This window comes from Siphateles boraxobius, unplaced genomic scaffold, assembly GCF_051911475.1.
Source record: "Siphateles boraxobius isolate OS27281-9 unplaced genomic scaffold, OSU_SipBor_1 31, whole genome shotgun sequence".
Classification (NCBI taxonomy): domain Eukaryota; kingdom Metazoa; phylum Chordata; class Actinopteri; order Cypriniformes; family Leuciscidae; genus Siphateles; species Siphateles boraxobius.
Window position 1 is genome coordinate 2636828 of NW_027508931.1, and position 16304 is coordinate 2653131.

Sequence of the window (16304 nt, forward strand, 5' to 3'; positions counted from 1 at the left end):
TTTGGGTGATCTGTCCCTTTAAGAGATTATACTTATTGGATTGTGATGTATTCAATTGCAACTACAAAATATATTTAACCCTTATGCGCTATTCGTTTTTACTGTGCACGTACAACTGTTGGACTGTTGTGGTCTCCAGAGACCCCATGGCAATAAAATGTGATTTTGTAACATAATAATGTAATTTTTTTTCAAACAAATGTAATATTACTTACTTTATTAATGTTTTTACTCTACATTTGTGCAGTTTTGGGGAGATTTAAGGTATTTTTTAAATGTATATAAATAAATTAAAAAATATTTTTTTTAAATAGGAAATATCCTGAGTATGACTTTTTTATTTTCACGCTAACATACAACCAGATTGTATTGTAAATCATATTGTAAATCATTCTAATTTATTTTTTTGTTTGTAGAGTAGGCAAGTGTCAAACACGACATCAAGTCTCATGCCATTTAGATTTTTTATTTCAGAAAATGTCATTTGGGGTAAAAAACAACAACAACAACCCCTGAATAGGTTTAAAGTCCATGAAATCAAAATGGATTCAATAAATTCGTATTTTTTATGGAATATTGCACTTTTTATTATAAATGATATATCCATACACATCATTATTTAAAATAAATAAATAATGTGCCCCCATAATCTTTATTAAAATAACTTTGTTGGCGTTTACCAGTGCGAGGACGGGACAACCTGTCACTCACATGAGATCACAGCAATAGCAAACGACAACAATCCCATTATCCAATCAATTCCTGATGTTCAATAAAAATATAAATAAAAAGACAATAGTGACTTCCTTTTCATGCCAACTTTAAACATATATTTAAGTAAAGAAACTTTGATTTTGTAATACTGCTGTCCATCAGTATTGCAATAGGCCTACAGGAGTATTGCAAAAATCAATATTACAATGTGAGTGCTGTGAGATTTACATCCAATGCAGTTTAAAAAATGTATGAGTTCTTCCAGCATTAGCCGAGTATAATGTCTTCTTTTAAAAACATGGTGGAACCATGCAGAGGAAGATTAGGGCTATATGGTCAACAATTGGTATGGCTCTTTATTATTTTATTCAACGTACACACACACACACACACACACACACACACACACACACACACACACACACACACACACACACACACACACACACACACACACACACACACACACACACACACACACACTCACACACACACACACACACACACACACACACACACACACACACACACACACACACACACACACACACACCCTTTAGTAGATGATCAGAATGATTATTAAATTTCATTCTCCAATCAATCTGACTCTAGATGAACATAAACCTTCCCTTTTTTTCCCTCTAGCTGCAACTTCCCGATAAGCAAGAACCCTTGAGCATAAACACTGAAATGGAATTATCATTCCCACGGGCAATGTTTGGACTACCTATCAGCTCTGTTATGAGTCTTAACAGGGAGTGAAGGTAGCTTTGTGAAAGAGCACATGAGCAGTAAGTAAGAAGTTACAACTTCTCAAATTTATGGTGTCTGGCACGTCGTTTTAAGAACATTCTTTAAGGCAACGTCATTCCTGGTCATGGGAGAATCACGACGGCTGATTTCCTGTTTCATTTTCTTACATCATGTTTAGTTATATCTTTTTAGGTCAATGTGATCTGTTCTCCCGAAAATGTGTTAGGATAAGCATGACGACTGAAAACATCTGCGTCTCAGGATTGATAAAAAGGGAAGTATTTCATTCCTAGACAGACAGAAATGTGGAAAGATGCCAGTGCTCAGAGGGGTAAAAAATGTGTTTTTAGATCACTTCTATGTGAGACGAAAGACAAAGACTTGTTAGTAAAAGAGTGTTGCATCATTTCCTTTGTTCTGCAACTAATATATTCCTCTACATATTGATTTTTGCATTAGCAGGAGTTTATTGAGCAAACAGATAAATGTTAGGTAAATAATGTCATGAGGTTAGTCACCATTTCATACTATAGAGAAAATAAACGTTATGTATAGCACATCTACAGTTGGATTAATGAGGCATAGTGAACTTTGTATAAATCAAACGGCAGCCTTAAACTGAATGGCATTTATAAACAAACACACCTCTTCATACTAATTATGAGTTTATAATTATAATTTCACACACTAAGTATATTACGCACCACATTTGTCACACAAACTCATGACTTACATATTGTGTCAAAGCACTTTCTAACCACTAAGTTCTCAGCTTCTTCGTCTGTTGTAGAAATGTGATGGTCAGAGGTGTTGGTCAGGTCTATGTTCATCCCAAGTTCTGACTGCTACTTTGACATTTTGCATGAATGACATAATATTGACAAAGAAGCCCAGTCTGTCTAAGCAGGTTACATTTCCATTTCCATCCCTTGTAAGAAAAGCTATTCAGTTAGCTGAGCCGAGCAAGACAACCAGGGTTTTGCTGTTGTGAGTTCATCATGCCATCTTAAACTGACAGTTGGTGATATTTCCATGCAGAGGTGTGTGAACAGGCATGTCAAATATCACAAACCACATATAGGCCTACAGGATATGTGTATTTAGCTCATGGCTGTCAAGGCACTGTTTGATAGAAACATCCTTTTTTAAATTAGTCTTCTATTTCCTATTAAAACTAATGTTGATTTACACTGTTTTAGTGACTTTTAAGGGCAATAAATCTGCAGCGTCACTTATACATCACAATGTTTCCCAGTGTAACAAGAAAATAAATCCATAAATCTGAGACAACATTAATAATCTGTATTGTTTTTTTTTTAACATTAACCTAAAGAGACAACCTAAGTTTGAAACTTAACCTAAAGAGACAAGTTTGGAGATTTTGAATAATGTAAAATAAAAACTGACATAGAATGAAGAAGAAATAACATTATAGGTCAGATTTGTGACACTAATCATGTGAACCTTTGTACAGACGGTCAGATGTTTTTGCTTCAAATGAAACACAAGATGCTCTTTGAATTCTCAAATCATGCTGGAGAACATCATCAACACGTTTGTCATAAACTTGTGGAGTTCATGCGGCTTTAGTGCTGATGTCATTAAAACTAAGGGTGGCCATGAATGGCATTCTGAAATCATTGTTTGCAGTCAAACTTTGCACTCAATTTGTTTTGCTGATCATTTAATCTGTAAAGAAAAATGTTGATTTAAATAAGAATATAATGCAAAATAGAAGCCTTTTTTCACAGACTGCCTACCCTAACTTTCTTTAATAACAATCTATTTATGTTGTCTAAAATTCTGCATCTTTTATTCAGTGCAGCCAATACAAAATCTAATTTATTTAACATTTTTATTACTATTATGCTTGACTTGTGCTAAATATAGAAATGGTCAGAAATGGGTAAAGAAGACGTTGTTGTTTTAAGTTGAAATATACATAACCATCTAGCCTACCACCATAGATATATCTATGGCCTACCACTCACGCATGATTTAACTCCTGCCGCCTGTGCGTTTAAGCCCCGCCCTCTTTTTTTACTGTCGCCTTTCGATTGGCTATACGTGCTGCCACCGACATACTACTTCGACTGCTAGTGCTCAATAACCTTTCGGAAAATAAGCAGCGACGTTAAAGCAGCATGCTTCTTCTCTCTGTTCTCCAAAACAATACTTCAACTGCTCCCAAATCGTTTGGGTTATATTTTTGGGTGTTTCAGTTGTCATGGATTGGTTGCGGACGGATATTAATTTCAGTGCACGAGGTGAGTGTTGCTGTATAAACAAAAGTTGGTTTAGGGGTTGTTACAACGTGAACTTGTTGGCGAAGATTGACGAAGTTTTACGAACATTATCAATACGCAGATGAATGTTGACAACTGTGTTTGGCACGGGTGTAAAGTTTGGCATTGGACTTTGAGACCGCTTTTCAGCGTATAGCTATGATAAACACTATCAAAATTATCCGAAGTAAAAACAGTGTAAATGTTAGTAACGTTATATTAAAACACAGTTTACAACGTTTATTTAAATTACGTTTAATTATGATGAATCGTCCACAATTCGAAGGGTCCTTAAGTTTTGTCTCTTTCGTTTCCCCACAGTTTATAGAAGTGTCTAATACAAATATTTAGATCAGGTAAATGTTGACGGAAGTTTACCAAAACACCCATAACGTGGCCCAAATGGTGTCTTCTCTAAACGCGAATTTGCATGAATGAATTTGCATGTTCGGCTCGCGCACATAATAGAGTCTTGTCTTTAATTTGTCAGGGTGCAATAAGGTTGTGTACGTTACACAGTATAATTTTAATGTATGCTGAACATTTGGTTACTGTTTAGAAGTTTCAGTTCTTTACATAAGTTACTTCTTTCTCTGTGTTACGTTGGCATCACATAGGCACTTTAGGCTTATTTGGAGATTATGGCCGCGACCAAATGCCTATGATGACTACGAAGGTAACTTACTAGGTTTTGACACAGAGCCACAGTATGCTGAAAGATGTTGGGGGTTGTTTCATCATTTTGAGACCTCTGGGTGGCCTCACCTGGGGACTGACTGTCTCCACCACTGATAAACCACTTAAATCCCCCTTCACTGCCAGTGTCAAGCCTTGTGTTACTCTCCTGTGAGCATCATTATGCTCTCTTTGCTCATTAGGGAACATCACTGAAGGGAATGAGTGCATCTCCCCTATCTGTGAACACTGTTCAAATGGTAGATATTGTGTTTTATAAATATTTCTAAAAATATTATAAATGTTTCATTTTAAACTTTTACATAAAAAAAATGTAAAGAAAATCGAAATGTATAAAGATATGTATATGAATATGAAATATGTATGAGTATGACCATTTGTTTCATTTATTAGATACAAAAGCATAATATTGATTGTAAAAGCAGAGTAAGAGCAATTAGAAATGATTGTATATACATGCATGTATATATTCTTAATTGTTATATTTTCTTTTGTCCTAACTGAACTCAAAATGCATGTGACACAACATTTGTGCAAAATCACTCACAATTAACTTTGATATATCTGCCAAACTGCAATATGCTCTTGCACGCAAAGGAAGTAAGGTGCACCCACTGTTGTGAAGCAGAAAAGTGCCTGTTTTTTTCTTGTTGTGGTTACCGCTCAAACATTTCTTCCTAATGTTAGGAGGAACCTGTCACGTGACATTTGTCAAAATAGAATGAAGAACTGTACAGCTAAGCGACTATGTTTTAACAAAACCTCAGAAAGGAAGGTATTGCTAAGTAGATAAATAAACCACATAGTTGAAGCTGGGTGATTTTTAAAAAAAATATCTCACTCTTGTCAGGGTACTTATTCCGATGATTGTACAACATTGATAACGATAATTTAACATATAAACTCAAAATGTGTGCTTTTTTTCCTTCTTATTTTCTTGTATAGATATGATTTAGCTGGGTCAAGTCAGAGCCTGGGAATCCAAGATGAGCAGTAAGGAGGGACGGAGCTGCATCAATCCTCTAGTTCAAAGTAATATGGAAGGTGCAGTGGGCACCGTAGTCCCTGTGGGGCACCCTAAAGCCGACCGCCTACAACACTATTCCCATGATAAAGCTCTACCAATCAGCAGGGCTTACTTCCCTTACTCTCTCAGTGGACAAGACACTCTTGACTTTCCTTCTCCATGGGGCCCTTCAAAAACCTGCGTGAGAAATGGGCCGAGCCCAAGGATTCATTCATCGGCCAAGGAGTCAATTACAATTTCAGCTGTTTACAGGCCTGATAAAGTATCTTTCCCAGTGGATGTTGGTGGTGGCCGGTGTGCTCTACCGCAAGAGTTGGCAGCGAAGCAAAGATTGGCCTATTATGCCAGCAGTCCCAGACAGCACAGTCCCAGAGCAGCAGGGGTCATCTCACCTGTGGCAGTTCCCAAGGGTCACATTGGAGGGTCAGATGCAGAAAGATGTGTTGGGCTGGCTATTCCAAAACCTGTATACGGTCATAGCCCCTGCTGCTCTGAGCGTGGATGCACTACAGGGCATAGCTACAGCATTGAACATGGGCCTCATAGGATGTCCCCTCACATATATGATGGCGAATGGGCTTCTCATTTCAGCCGTCTTGCTTACCTGCATAAAAAGGGCCAGGAGGCATTGACGCAACAGAGTGTTTTGCAGTTAGAGCATGGTGTGGAGGCTATAAAGGATGGAAAGACAGAGGGCTACCATGGTATCGGATCAAACGGGCCCAGGAGATCTCTTCCATTAATGGAACCGAGCTATGCTTACAACACTGCACGTCCATTTGTTGGTGCTACACCAGAGTATTGTCAGCGTGCCCCAATTCGTTCACAGATGCACACGGGTCTTCCCTATGCTTATGACCCAAGGACTATGGCACACCGTGGAGTTTCATCAAAAGTATATCAGAACCATCCTCAGATATCTAAATACACACATATGCCTCCGTGTCGCAATGTCTATTACCCTCAGAGTCACCCTGAGGGTTACCGAACAGATCCCAATGCTATTACAGACGAGCATGGTCAACATCATCATATGGATCAGTTCCATTCCCCTCAAGCTGACTTGATGTCACCGTCCTGCTCTGTTACCCCCCCACACCATCCTCTGATCTCAAAATATCCTACTTATCATCCTTATGGGGTGCATTTAAATAATAACCAAGCACCCATGCATGAGCAGCCACATGCCCCTTTCCCAATGCATCAATCAGAGCGACCACTTGATTTTTCTATACGAAGAGTGCAGACACCCGAGTCCCCTCGGGAGCTTTATAGACAGTCTGGAACTTCTGGGGCTTTCCATACTACTCCAGCCCACTACAGACGTCTCAGTAACACCACTACCCTTGAACACTCAGAGATGTCTGAAACTTGTTTTCCTGTTGGCGGCTCCAAAGAATTTCCTATGAAGTCCTCTGAAGAGGTATTTAAGAACAGGCATCATGTTTCAGATCCATCTGACAAAGATGTGTTAGCTAAAAGGCCAAGACAGGAACTTGAAACTGACATGGCCAGTAAAAAGCAAAATATTGACTCAACCCATGAGTTGTCAGATGATGAGCCTCCGTCACCGTCCTCCCCACCAATGCCAATTATTAATAAAGTTTTTAGCTTGGCTCCTTATAAAATTTATTTTGAAGCTACAGGCATGTTAACTTCCCTAGGAGATTCAAAAAGTCCAAAGCCACAGCTTGAGGCGACCCGGCTTAAAAAAGAGCCGGAAATTGAAAACTGTTATCTAGAACCAAATTTAGGTGAAAGGAACCTCAGGTTGAAACAAGAAGCTCAAATGTCACCAGCCAACAGTGATGATCCAGTTGAAATGCCAGATACTGTAAAGATCAAAAAAGAAAAATTGGATCCAGATGTTAATCAGTCGGAAATTAAAGTGAGCACTGCTGAGGAGATTAATCATGAGGCTCATGATCCTGTGGTCAAAGAAGAGCAAAGGGAGTCAGACACAAGTATATCTGGCTCTCTTCCTTGTCATGTTGTAGTAAAAAATGACTTTGAAGAAGAAAGCAACCCACCCTTAGTAGAAAAGTATGAATCTTCAGCCACATGCAAGAATGGTGTGAGAGATAACATGGAGTCTATTTCATTTCCTACATTGCCCTCAACACCTCCAGTGCCGCCTCCGTTGACTAAATTCTCTCTCACTAAAATCCCACCTCATTGCCTTAAATTGTCAAATTTTAAGATAGTCATTCCTGCGGTCCTAAAAGCTCAAGCAACACAACCTGTTGAGGTTCTTCAGTCTCCAGTGGTGGACAAGCCAATTATGAGCAGCAACAAACATGCCCGTTATCAGTTTATGGAGCTTCACCAGTCTCTCTGTAGACTCATATACTGCTGTGTTACTCGAACCCCGTGTCAGGAGCTCAGGGACTGGTTATGCAAACTGGACCTTCGAGAGTCAGGCAAAGCTCAGAAAGTGACTTGTCTCTTGGGGTTGAAAATGAGGGAATTATGGCTGAAAGGTGAGGAAATGGAGGTGTCTCTTCAAAAGGTGGTCTGTCAGCTTCAAAGCTACGTCAAAACCGGCGAATGCCCCTTTCCTCATGTCATGAGGGCTGGTGCGGTGTTCATTCCCATGTTGGTGGTCAAAGAGGTGCTGTTTCCTCAGGTTCAAGGCACATTCATAGATCAGGTCCTGCAAGAGCATCGAGTGGAGCTCAGGCCCACCACCCTCTCAGAGGAGAGGCAGCTGACTCAACTCCACAGAAAGGCTTTCTCTTCGAAACTCCGGAGACTTCTGTCCCTTAAACATCTGCCAGATATATACCCTGATGTCCTCAACCTTCTCTACCATGACAACGTCTGCAAGTTCATTGGTGAGTGCTGGATGGTTGACCACTGTAAATAACATAAGACGTAGGAATGCACAAAATGTTAGTACTGTGTCAGGTAACAGCCGTTATGAAAGGTTTTTTGTTGTTGTTGTTTATCATATCAGTTGATATTGGATATTTAATTGTACATTCTCATCTACATTTAGATTATCTTTGTAGTCAAGTAACGCTCACCTAAATTTAATAAATGTAAATTTTAAATATAATTAAATGTAATTTTTATCAGATATCAAAATAATATAGATGTTTCATACTTTATACTGTTGTGCTATTTATTTTAGCGTTTTAGCTTTTACTTTTATTTATAAAGGATATATATATATATATATATATATATATATTAAAAAATACACTGCCTTGCAAAAGTATTCATACCCCTTCTTTTTTCAACATTTTCTTATGTTACTGCCTTGTTAAACTGCTTTAAATTACTCCTTTTGTCACATCAATTTACACTCCATACGCCATAATGACAAAGCAAAAAACTGATTTCATTTGGAAAGGTACACACCTCTCACTAAAAGGTTTAACAGCTGAAAATGCATATCAGAGCAAAAACCAAGCCATGAGGTCAAAAGAACTGCATGTGGATCTCAGAGACAGGTTTGCGTTGAGACCGATCTGGGGAAGACTACAAAAAAATTCTGCTGTATTTCACAGAAGCATGAAACCTCCATAATCCTTATTGGAAGAAGTTTGGACAAACCAGGGCTGTGTTTCTCAAAGGCATGAGCTAAGTTGATCATAGAGACCACTTGTAGCAATGGCTCTATGATCCACTTAGGCTTATGATTAGGGGTGCACTGAAAACCAAAACTGAAAATTATTTTTTCTTAATTATTAATGATTATTTTTTTATAATTCTACTAATAATACTCTTTTTTTATTTATTCAATTTAATAATTTTATTGGATCTGAATTTATAAAATAATGGCAATAAAATAAAATAACCACACTTATTTAAAGTAACACAAAAATTGGACAGAAAAATAATATTAAATATCAATATATTATTCTTCATTCAGTTCTGTGCAACAGAATCAGATTTAACAGATTTATTTTTTGACCAATTATCAAAATAAAATGTAGCCCTAGAAAACTATTATTATCAGAGCAGATAGTGGGGAGCGGATCAGTGAACGAGAGGGTAACGTCATTTCACCAGCGTTGCCTAGCAGCACGGCATTACCACACCATGTTACAGAAAAGTGGTGCTATTGCAAACAGAAACAAGTCTACTACAGAGAAATTTCATGTCAGCATGTTATTTGAGAAGACTTTGCTTTTCCGGTGACCATTAACGGTACATGAGTGGAGCGTTCACTTGGGCCGTGAGCAGCTTGAGCAGAGCAAACTGGGTGCTGGTACAAACTTGGCCTCTTTGCTGGGCGGCATGTATTTTCAGCTCATATTTTCGGCCTTTTTTCTATTTCGTCCAAAAAATGAAAATACAATTTTTGGAAAATAATTTTCTGCTGCAAAAATGTTGGTTCATCCATACTTGCGATGCTTTTGGGAAACACAACCCAGGACTCTACCAAGAGCTGGCCGTCTTGCCACACTGAGCAATCGATGGTGAAGGGCCTTGGTTAGAGTGGTGACCAAGAAGCTGGTCACTCTAGTTGAGCTTCATGGTCTCATATAGATATGAGAGAAACTTACAGAAGGACAAACATAACTGCAACACTCCACTTATCTGGGCTTTGAGCGCCCAGACTCAAGCCTCTCATCAAAAGCACCTAAAGGACTCTTATCAGTCTGTGAGAAACAAGATTCTCTGGTCTGATGAACCTCAGTTCCAAGCATAATGTATGGAGGAAACCAGGCACTGCGCATCATCTGCACAACACCATCCCAACAGTAAAGTGTGCTGGTGGGAGCATCATGTTTTTCAGCCACAGGGACTGGGTGAACCTGAAAACCTAGTCTGATGCATTCAGAACCTCAGACCGGGCAGAAGGTTCACCTTCCCACAGGGCAATGACCCTAAGCACACAGCTACAATGTAAGAGTGGCTTGAGGCTGTAAAGGTGCTTCAACCAAGTACTGAGTTAAGGGTACAATGGGTACAAATATGTGCAATGTATTTATTTCAGTTCTTTTTTAATAAATTTGCAAAGGTATTACAAATCTGTTATTTGGTTTGTCATTATGGTGTATGGAGTGTAGATTGGTGTGAAAAAAAGAAGAGTAATTTAAAGTATTTTAACATAAGGCAGTGTGTTAACACATAAAATTTGTGTATGTGTGTGGGGTGGGGGGTTGGGAGGGGGGTGTGTCAATATTAAAATTCTGTTCTATTTTGTTTAAATTAATTAAATAAACATTAAATGTATTTTTAATTAATTTAATTAGACAAAATAGTACAGAATTTGAATATCAACCTTGAAACATTATGTAGTATTAGTCAGAATTTTAATATTGGTGTAACCCTAATAAAACTTTTTTTTGGCATTCTTAATAAAATTACATTCAATAAATCATTGTTCATTTTTGGATCTTGCACTATGGTAATGAGGGTACTGTTATCTTCATTGCCTGAAATATACAGCAGCATATTCGGTTAAAGGATCAGATTTATGGTTTCTTTTTTTAGTTTTGTAACGGGTCTCAAATAACGTTTTTTTAAAATATAAAAACCTATTTGATTTTGGAAGGGCTGTTATTTGAATTATTTTGATAATTTACATTTACTTTAATTACTTTAATTACATACATGGCGCATACCTGTGGTGACATCTCTTTTATTGTTTCTGCTTTATGATTTATTTTTAATCATACTTTTGTCATACTTTTTGATTTGATACACATTTGTTTTTGCAGATTCCACTGCTACAGATGGTGTCCAAAAAATGCCCAGGTACCTTCTTATTACTTTGTCCCCCAAAACACTCTCTCCAATCACAAACAGATCTCGTTGACAGATGTAGAGCAAACTTCGTAAATCTTTGAACTGCTCATGTTTCTTGCAGGTGCAGTTTTGTTGCAGGTGTTTTCTGATCAGATATAGTCTGGAACGGAACAGTGATGTGCTTTATGATATCTTTCAGTTTCAGATGCATGCACTTCAGGGAAGGAAGTTAGAATTCTTTTGTAGGAATGCTAAGGCGGGTGGGGGATGGAAGGGGTTGCCATATTCACTGGCTAACATTTCTCACCTGCAGTGCCATTACAGACCACCAGGGGTTGACAGCTGTCTGTTATTAGTTATAGAGTTCAGATATTTTTTTGTTTAGTTTTTTGCTTTTTAGTGCAAATTCAACTTCGGCTACGTCTACATTAATCTGGATACATTTCCAAAAGTTTCTCATCTACACTGAAACATCGGAAAATGCTAAATTCACCTTACAGTGCATACGTAAACCCTCATAAAAGCTCACTGAGATGATACAGACAGAACAAGACAATCAACTTATCACGCAATTCTTCTGGCTGGATAATTTTACTGAGCAAAATATCACACCATTCACTGATGCGTTCCAGGTCGCACTCACTCACCATTATATGTTTGGTCTAAAACACAACTGCTCTCACGTTTTAATGCAGGGCAGCAAAAGAGTGTGCAAAGTAACATATTTGAACAAACTGTGTGAAAGTGAACGGCACATAACAGGCACAATACCGGTATAAACATAATATCTATGGGTTCAATATGCGTCACATGACTAAACTTACGTCATTGTTTTTAAATACATCTGTTTTCATTGTCCACACTACAATGCAACAATGGTGTTTTCAAATGTATTCACCTAGGATAGTGTTTTTGAAAAAGCTTTGTGTTTGTTGCTAAAAACACCGTCTTGGTGTGTATGGAAGGCCAAAACGGAGAGAAAAAGGATGCATTTTCAAACGAAAACATATTTGAGTGGACAAAGCCTCAAATTCAGAAAAACAGACTTAGTTAAGCTGCAATAGTCAAAACAAATTATGTAACTGAATTTTTTTTATGTAGCTATTCATTGATTGGTGGGTGATTTTTAGGGGGGTGTGAACTCAAGCATTACACATTGTGGATGTTTTAGAATGTTGCCACTTCATCTCTAATATGGGGAGACCCCGCACATCCTGACTGGGACACTACAACCAGATATCATTCTTATTTATTTAGTTGTTTGTAGAGCTAGCAAATGTAGACAAAGTCAAGTCTTGTGCCCTTGTGCCCTTTAGATGAAGGGAAATTTTTTTTTTTTTTTTTCAGCAAAGTTGTTTTTTGGGGTTTCCCCAGACCCCAGACCCCAAACAGATAAGTGTTAAGAGATCATCCCTATTTTTATTTATTTATTTATTCATCTTTTTCTGCAGTGTTCTAACAGTGTTCTTCTGTTTTTATAATTTCAGACACCATTTAATTGCTTTTTCACCTATTCAGTTTCATTAAATGGCTTATTGTTCTTATTGACATGGTTGGGTAATATACAATGAACAGAATTATAAACGCAACTTTTTTGTTTTTGCCCCCATTTTTCATGAGCTGAACTCAAAGATCTAAGACTTTTTCTGTGTACACAAAAGGCCTATTTCTCTCAAATATTTTATTGTAGCCAGCCTAAGGCACACCTGTGCAATAATCATGCTGTCTAACCAGCATCGTGATATGCCACACCTGTGAGGTGGATGGATTATCTCGGCAAAGGAGAAGTGCTCACTAACAAAGATTTAGACAGATTTGTGAACAATATTTAAGAGAAATAGGCCTTTTGTGTACATAGATAAAGTCTTAGGTCTTTGAGTTCAGCTCATGAAAAATAGTGGCAATAACAAAAGTGTTACGTTTATAATTTTGTTCATTATAGCTTCTATAAATAGTATCCTTTTGGATTACATTTTATTTATGCTCCTGTTGTGTTGCTTCAAGAATGCATGTGGAGAATGCATGACTAAAAGACAATCAGGTATCAGGTGTGTTCATAAATAGGTGTGATATATGACGTCTTAAAAATTCTGGTGCAAAGCAAAAAAGATCTCAAAGTTCAGTCTGACTCATTTATACAGTCACTAACAACATTTCAGACAGAATGCAAAAGCGTGTCCTGTGTAATTGCCCTTTAACACTTCAAAGTACAGTTCACCAAAAAACTAATTTATTTCATCTACTCGCACTCATGTCATTCCAAAACTGTATGAATTTTTTTTTTTGGTCTTCTGGAACACAAAAGATATACTCCTGGCAGTTTAGTTCCAAAAAACTCACCATAAAGGTCCATAAAAGTGGTCAGAAGTCATAGGATATTCAATATTCACTGACATTCTTCTTATGCTTGCATACATTCAAATAGGCTCTGTCAAGTTGCTTGGACTTTTAATTTTATTTAAACGGATTTGGTGATCAAAAAGAAAACTATTCAAAGAATTTCTGTTGTGTCCTACAGAGAAAGGAAAGACATACCATTTGGAATGACGTGGCTAATTAGATGATTACAATTGTAATTTTTGGGGTGAACTGTCCCTTAGTTTAACATATGAGTCTGCATAAAGCCATTTTGAGTCTGGTTGTAATTTAACAAATGCTGAAACTAAATTCCAGTTTGTTTTCTTTCTACAGGAGCAGAAACCCACTTAACCTTCAAGAGAGAGAGCACGGACAGCTCAGATGAATCGTCCGGTCGTGTGAATGGCACTGAAGGATTGTACCTGGAGTCCTCTAGACCACTCACTCAGAAAAGCACATGTGTGGACAAATATTGCCTGAAGACAAAGAAAAAGAAAGGAAGGGTAAAGATTTCCTCCAAGAGGACATTTTTAGATGAGACCAGTTCATCACAAGAGGATGAGTTTACTGAGGAACCGGCGAGGTGGAGTGTCGTCAGTTCCATAGAGAGAGATAAATGGGAAGTGTCTCTTGTGACTTGCAACGACAGTGGACCACATGTGGAGGTAAACATTGAAGATGAAACCCAGGAAGAGCCTGAGAACTCCTGGGCGCGACCTTTGACCTCTGATGACCTCTCCTCTGATAGCACCGAAGAGACTGAAAGCATGTCATCAATGTCCTTTCAGAGCCGCAGATCCAGCTCAGCAGGGTCTGCTCAAGGCTTGTCCAAAGGGCCCTCCAGCATGGTCCTCAAGCTGAGGAAGGTCTTCTACAATGAGGGTCACAGGGGCAGAGTCCCCCACTACCAGAAGGTCACAGATTCTTCTGAAACTCCAGGGTTCAGACACACAGACAGTGACCATTACAGGAAAAAGAAACACAAATCATCCCAGCACAAAAGAAGCCATGCGGACAGGGAGTTTTCTTTCAGTTCGTACTCTCAAAACAATCCCTACCTCTCAAAAAAACATGGTTCCAAGCACCGGCGCAGATGGGTCCTGCGCTCCACTGTGCAGTCTGCCCACCAGGCCATGGACAACAGATACCCTGAACTGGTGGGGAAGAGGATATGGCACTTGTATGAGGAAAACGACAAAACAGAAGTGTGGTACAGAGGAGTAGTGCTGCGCATCCATGAGCCACATACCAACCCACTGAAAACTGTGTTTGAGGTCAAATATGATAGTGAGCCCGAGTGGCAGTACTATCTTGAGCTGCTGTTAGACTATAAGAAAGGATGGTTGAAAATTGAGAACTAAGACTTGTTGACGGTATTATTGTTTTTATTTTGTAACTGAGAACTGAATTGATTCTAAACTGTGAATATAAGTTGAATTGATGACCGATGAGTTTTGAATTAATTTTTGCAACCAAAAACTTGGCGCGTTTTAAGTTACAGTGTGTTCAGTTTCAACTCATCTTTGTTTTTGGTGTCAACAATGTTTCAGTTCTTGGTGTAAAGTTATTTGGCAAACATTCCCAGCAGCTGACATGTTGATAACTCTTCAAGCATTCCATGTGATTGAGATGAGAGGAAATGCTGTAAAGCAATATCTTTAACTGTTTACAGAATAATTATTTTTTATATTGGCTGTTGTCATGTACATGATTTTTAATCCTTTTTAAAAAAAACATAAATATATTTGGCTCGCTCCAATTCATTTTTTTAAATAAACATCCTTAAAATGACATTTGAAATTTCATTGTGACGTTTTTTAAAGAGCTCTTTAGTGAATATTCTCGTGTTTTTTTTATTGAATTGTTTATGGAAACATGTTCCTACCTTAAGAGTTAATAAAGATAATTCTAAATGAACACTACCTTTAAAATGATTGGGATCGGTACGATTTTTTAATGTTTTTGAAGTCATTCTCACCAATGCTGCATTTATTTGATACAAAAATACAGTAAAAACTGTAATATTGTGAAAACTGTCAATGGTGCATTTCCCTGTGATACAAAGCTGAATGTTCAGCATCATTACTCAGTCTTCAGTGTCACATGATCCTTCAGAAATCATTATAATATGCTGATTTGCTGCTCAAGCATTTCTTGCTATAAAAACGGTTGTGCTTTTTAAACTTTTTGTGGAACCCATAATATCCTAAATTTTTCCAGATTTTTGATCGTTCGGAAGAACAGTATTTGAAATAAAAAATTGTTTAACATTATAATGTCACTTTTTATCAGTTTCAAGCGTCCTTGCTGAATAAAAAGAGTATCCATTTCTTGAAAAAATATCTGACCCCAAAATGTTGAACATCATGGCTATCTCACAGTTAGATTCCTTTTTTTTTTTTTACTTGGGTTACTTAAAGATGAAATCAACATTTTTCCTGCGACAAAACCGTTTTAAGAAACTCTTCAAAGAAATCAGTGACCTTTTTCTTGTAGGCTTTCATTTTAAAAAGGACTTTCACAAAACATTCTACAAGTCTGGTGGTAAATGTTGCTAACTTATAGTGTTTCTGACGGGACAAAAAGTTGAAGAGAACGTAGAACAGATGAATAATTTAATCTCTTACCCGAGCAATGTCCACCCTGTTCCGAAGGCCATGCTTTACGACCGTTACAAATCTTCAGTTTAGTCACATCAGTTAATGTTGGTCTCCCTCTTGTGGACATTTTCATTGTGAACATTGAAAACAAAATTACGCTCCCTATCA

The 16304-nt window shown here is 37.7% G+C and overlaps 1 protein-coding gene across 1 annotated transcript; it reads left to right on the forward strand.

Moving 5' to 3' along the window:
* Positions 1 to 3515: 3515 nt before the first annotated feature.
* Positions 3516 to 15329, forward strand: cunh15orf39 (chromosome unknown C15orf39 homolog). The gene is made up of 4 exons (XM_077193321.1): positions 3516 to 3734; positions 5394 to 8309; positions 11151 to 11187; positions 13870 to 15329. The coding sequence occupies exons 2-4, from the start codon at positions 5435 to 5437 to the stop codon at positions 13919 to 13921; spliced, it is 2964 nt and encodes a 987-aa protein (XP_077049436.1). The 5' UTR covers positions 3516 to 3734; positions 5394 to 5434; the 3' UTR covers positions 13922 to 15329.
* Positions 15330 to 16304: the final 975 nt, after the last annotated feature.